The sequence below is a fragment of the Pelophylax lessonae genome, assembly GCF_965119305.1.
Source record: "Pelophylax lessonae genome assembly, chromosome: 6".
Taxonomy (NCBI): domain Eukaryota; kingdom Metazoa; phylum Chordata; class Amphibia; order Anura; family Ranidae; genus Pelophylax; species Pelophylax lessonae.
In genome coordinates this window covers 35,440,796-35,446,795 of record NC_138773.1, presented here as the reverse complement: position 1 = coordinate 35,446,795, position 6,000 = coordinate 35,440,796, and the positions used below count along the sequence as shown (strand labels likewise).

The following is a 6,000-nucleotide window of genomic DNA, read 5'->3' as shown; positions in this document are numbered from 1 at the left end:
TAGAAAGGGGGACAGAGAGGGAGAGAGAGAGACAGAGAGACAGAGAGGGAAGCACCCCCTCACATTAAAATCCCGCTATACTTTATTACTATTATTATTAATATAATATAGGATTTATATAGCGCCAACAGTTTTGCACAGCACTTTGCAATATAAAGGGAGACATTACAGCAACAATACCATTCAATACAAGAGGGTTACATAACATTGTACAAGGTGGTGTTCAGGGGGAAGGAGCTACCATTCTAAAAGGACATCACTAGTTGCTGCAGAACCTCCTGTGTGAAATGAGCTATTTCCATTTGTCATCTACAGAAAGTGGAAGCAGAATGTTGATTCTGTGGGGCACTACTGCAAGAAAACCAATGCACTGTATATACTGTATCTGTTAAGGAAATTGTAAAATCTGTATATAGTTGTATTCTATTTTGTATGTTCACATATGTATTGCACACTGCACTCATTGTGCGCATGGCACTAATAATGTTTTCATTACATTTTCACATTCTTTCAAGGTCTGGTTAGAATTAGCCTGCCTACAGTATCTCACAGAAGTGGGTACACCCCTCACATTTTATAAATATTTTATTATACATTTTCATGTGACAACACTGAAGAAATTACAGTTTGCTACAATGTAAAGTAGTGAGTGTAAAGATTGTATAACAGTGTAAATTTGCTGTCCCCTCCCCCCCCCCCCCCCCAAAATAACTCACAGCCATTCATGTCTAAACGCTGGCAACAAAAGTGAGTACACCCCTAAGTGAAAATGTCCAAATTGGGAACACAGTGTCAATATTTTGTGTGGCCAATATTATTTTCCAGCGCTTCCTTACCCCTCTTGGGCATGGAGTTCACCAGAACTTCACAGGTTGCCACTGGAGTCCTCTTCCACTCCTCCATGATGACATCACCGAGCTGGTGGATGTTAGAGACCTTGCGTTCCTCCACCTGTGTTAAATTTGGTGTTATCGCTCTCACTCTCTCATACTGGTCACTGGAAGTTCAACATGGCACCTCATGGCAAAGAACTCTCTGAGGATCTGAAAAAAAGAATTATTGCTCTACATAAAGATGGCCTAGGCTATAAAAAGATTGTCAAGACTCCAAAACTGAGCTGCAGCACGGTGGCCAAGACCATACAGTGGTTTAACAGGACAGGTTCCACTCAGAACAGGCCTCGCCATGGTCGACCAAAGAAGTTGAGTGCACGTGCTCAGCGTCATATCTAGAGGTTGTCTTTGGGAAATAGACGTATGAGTGCTGCCAGCATTGCTGCAGAGGTTGAAGGGGTGGGGGGTCAGCCTGTCAGTGCTCAGACCATACGCCGCACACTGCATCAAATTGGTCTGCATGGCTGTCGTCCCAGAAGGAAGCCTCTTCTAAAGATGATGCATAAGAAAGCCTCCAAAAAGTTTGCTGAAGAAAAGCAGACTAAGGACATGGATTACTGGAACCATGTCCTGTGGTCTGATGAGACCAAGATAAACTTATTTGGTTCAGATGGTGTCAAGCGTGTGTGGCAGCAACCAGGTGAGGAGTACAAAAACAAATGTGTCTTGCCTGCAGTCAAGCATGGTGGTGGGAGTGTCATGGTCTGGGGCTGCATGAGTGCTGCCGACACTGGGGAGCTACAGTTCATTGAGAGAACCATGAATGCCAACATGTACTGTGACACACTGAAGCAGAGCATGATCCCCTCCCTTCAGAGACTGGGCCGCAGGGCAATATTCCAACATGACAACAACCCAAAACACACCTCCAAGACGACCACTGCCTTGCTAAAGAAGCTGAGGGTAAAGGTGATGGACTGGCCAAGCATGTCTCCAGACCTAAATCCAATGAGCATCTATGGGGCATTTTGAGTCACATCGGAAATATCGGTCAGTCTTGGTCTCTATGGCCCTGAGGAAGCCTCATGCGAAATGCGCGGCTTGCTGGGGACCTTCCTTGACCGTGCTCCACCTGAGACCCCAACGTCACCTTTTCATACAGGCTATCAGCTCTCCCTTGTTGGGAAGTATTTCTGCGTTGTGACCTTATGCATTTATTTTAATTACTGTATGTTTGACATGGGCACACATGCTCATGTATGGTTTTAAAGATATACAATAAAATTATCGTTTTAGTTTTATTTGTGGTGTGGTTGTGATCCTTCTCCTCCCATTGGCCCGCAAAGCCCCATCTTTTCCCTATTTTTTGCATATATCTATGGGGCATCCTCAAACAGAAGGTGGAAGAGCACAAGGTCTCAGACATCCCCCAGCTCTGTGATGTTGTCATTGGGGAGTGAAAGAGGACTCCAGTGGCAACCTGTGAAGCTCTGGTGAACTCCATGTCCAAGAGGGTTAGGGCAGTGCTGGAAAATAATGGTGGCCACACAAAATATTGACACTTTGAGCCCAATTTGGACATTGTCACTTAGGGGTGTACTCACTTTTGTTGCCAGCGCTTTAGACATTTAGGCTCCATGTACACGGGATGTTCTAAATGGCCTTTTCGGAGCACTTGGGTGTTTTTTCAGAAGCCCCTGAACCCACCTACATGTTATCTTATCTGTCCATGTACACATGGTCATTTACAGTCATTTGCAGGCAGTTGAGTTCAGGGACGTTTTTTGGAACGCAATTATTTGCGTTCGAATGTGTGTTTCCCAGCGTTTCAAACGCAAAAACGGGACCCAACGCGACCGAACGTGATGAAGTACGTTCAGCCACGTTATACGTTTTTTTTTTTCTTCCATTCAAAATCAATGGTTCCCTATGGCAGCCTATTGATTTGAATGGAAGGTGCACCGCAAGTCAGATCAGGGTGATCCGACTTGCGGTGCCCCTTGTGCTGTGAGAATCTTGAGGGGGAACTCCACGCCAAAAATGGGAAAAAAAACTGCGTGGGGGTCCCCCCCAGGTTCCAAACCAGGCCCTTTGGGTCTGGTATGGAATTTGAGGGTAGACCCACGCCGAAAAAACGGTGTGGGGTCCCCCCCAAAATCCATACCAGACCCTTATCCGAGCATGCAGCCCGGTAGGGTAGGAAGGGGGAGGGGACGAGCGAGCGGCCCAACCCCCCCCTGGACCATACCAGGCCACATGCCCTCAACATGGGGGGGTGTTGGGGCTTTGGGGCAGGGGGAGCTCTGCACCCCCCACCCCAAAGCACCTTGCCCACATGTTGATGAGGACAAGGGCCTCATCCCCACAACCCTGGCCGGTGGTTGTGGGGGTCTGCGGGCAGGGGGCTCATCGGAATCTGGAAGCCCCCTTTAACAATGGCTATATAACAAGCTGCAGAGACCGGCATAATCACCAGAGACATCGTCTGAGGAGGACCAGAGGAAGAAGAAGAGCCGAGGGCAAAAGAGCAGAAGAGCGGACAGCAGAAGAGCGGACAGCAAAAGAGCAGAAGAGCGGAGAGGGAAAAGACCAGAGTAGAGGGAGAAGACCAGAGCGGAGAAGACCGGATTAAGATTTTTAATAAACTTTCCAAAATGTCTCCTGTCGTTATTTACATACACTGCCTTTTATGGGGTGAATGGGTAGGGTACAGTGTACCCCATACCCATTCACATAGGGAGGGGGTCCGGGATCTGGGGGGGATAAGGGTCTGGTATGGATTTTGGGGGGGACCCCACACCGTTTTTTCGGCGTGGGTCTACCCTCAAATTCCATACTAGACCCAAAGGGCCTGGTTTGGAACCTGGGGGGGGGGGGAACCCCACGCAGTTTTTTTCTCATTTTTGGCGTGGAGTTCCCCCTCAAGATTCTCACAGCGCAAGTTGCACCGCAAGTCGGATCATCCTGATCAGACTTGCGGTGCGCCTTCCATTCAAATCAATAGGCTCCCATAGGGAACCATTGATTTTGAATGGAAGAAAAAAAAACGTGGCTGAACGTACTTCATCACGTTTGGTCCCCTTCGGTCCCGTTTTTGCGTTTAAAACGCCGGGAAACACACATTCGAACGCAAATAATTGCGTTCCAAAAAACGTCCCTGAACTCAACTGCCTGCAAATGACTGTAAACGACCCTGTGTACATGGACAGATAAGATAACATAGAGGTGGGTTCAGGGGCTTCTGAAAAAAATGCCCAACTGCTCCTAAACGGCCATTTACAACGTCCCGTGTACATGGAGCATTAATGTACAGTAGAGCTGCACGATTCTGGATAAAATGAGAATCACAATTTTTTTGCTTAGAATAAAGACCACAATTCTCTCCCAATTCTGAACGTAACATCATCTTTCACATTATACAAACAAATTGGACTAACTTTGCTCTTTCATTTTTTAAATTATTTGAAGTGTATTTTTTCCTAAAAAATTGATCTACTATTGGTGCAATTAGCAAAGAAAAGTGCATACCAGTGCAATTTCAATTCAGAAGTGTTTGTGCTTCTCAAAGTAAATTAATCCACAAAGGTGTGGATCAGTGAACCAATAAATAAATATATAAAGAATTCCATACAAAAATCACATAAGAATATATAAAAAAGTATAAATATATAAATGTGCTCCAAGTAGTGTTTAAAAGTCCAAGCAATAGCATGCAATCAAAATTGTGCTTGGTGAATTCTTATTAATCCATTCACAGTGCTCCAGGTGCTGGGATGTGACAACCGTGGCCTCTTACCAGCTAGCAGCAGGTCACAAGGACCCCCAACGCCTGTGATCCCTTTATTGGGTGGATCAGACCTCTCCTCGATTGCTTGGATCTCTGGCTCCTATATTACTCGAGTTGGACCATATAGTCCCCCCATACACATAAAGATATAGAAGAACAAATAGCCTCCAATAGTGAAATACTGTTTTATTCTCCAAAAAACATACACTATAAGGTGACAATTAGCCTCTTACTATTTGTTGTGCCCTCCTGGCACTGGGCAATTCGGCAGTACAAAATCGTTTTTTTGGGTCTTAGGAAGATATTCTCCGGGGATCTGCAGCACCCTGTATCTCCTTTCCCCCTTTCTTTGTATTGCGGCGGTGGATGTGTATCCCAGCCTCTGTTCCGAATGCCTCTGTGTGTTACTTGCGGGTTAGCAGTGACCACAATGCATTTCGCCGCAATACAAAGAAAGGGGGAAAGGAGATACAGGGTGCTGCAGATCCCCGGAGAATATCTTCCTAAGACCCAAAAAAAACGATTTTGTACTGCCGAATTGCCCAGTGCCAGGAGGGCACAACAAATAGTAAGAGGCTAATTGTCACCCTATAGTGTATGTTTTTTGGAGAATAAAACAGTATTTCACTATTGGAGGCTATTTGTTCTTCTATATCTTTATGTGTATGGGGGGACTACATGGTCCAACTCGAGTAATATAGGAGCCAGAGATCCAAGCAATCGAGGAGAGGTCTGATCCACCCAATAAAGGGATCACAGGCGTTGGGGGTCCTTGTGACCTGCTGCTAGCTGGTAAGAGGCCACGGTTGTCACATCCCAGCACCTGGAGCACTGTGAATGGATTAATAAGAATTCACCAAGCACAATTTTGATTGCATGCTATTGCTTGGACTTTTAAACACTACTTGGAGCACATTTATATATTTATACTTTTTTATATATTCTTATGTGATTTTTTTTTATATATCCTTATGTGATTTTTGTATGGAATTCTTTATATATCTATTTATTGGTTCACTGATCCACACCTTTGTGGATTAATTTACTTTGAGAAGCACAAACACTTCTGAATTGAAATTGCACTGGTATGCACTTTTCTTTGCTAATTGCACCAATAGTAGATCATATATATATTTGTAGCAATTTTTAATCACATATATTACACTTTAAATCACCTATTAATTTTTATAACACGTGATATATTAAGATTACCAGCGCCTTTTTACCTATGATATATACCTATTTATTGTTTTATTACAATTAAAAGGGCAGCAGGTTCAACAATCTTTTATTTAAAGGGCCAGGCGCCTTCTCTTTTCTTTTTATTTCCTAAAAAATTGCTTTTGAAAGACCGCTGCACAAATACGATGTGACAAAAAA

At 44.4% G+C, this 6,000-nt stretch overlaps 1 protein-coding gene across 1 annotated transcript in view; it reads right to left on the bottom strand.

Annotated features, from left to right (window-relative positions):
• The window catches only part of LOC309558528 (uncharacterized protein), a 99,195-nt gene that overhangs the window by 62,254 nt on the left and 30,941 nt on the right, over nucleotides 1-6,000 (bottom strand). Inside the window, exon 9 of the mRNA XM_082261608.1 lies at nucleotides 242-309. Within this exon, the coding sequence (XP_082117734.1) occupies nucleotides 242-309 (68 nt within the window). The remainder of the gene's footprint in view (nucleotides 1-241; nucleotides 310-6,000) is intronic.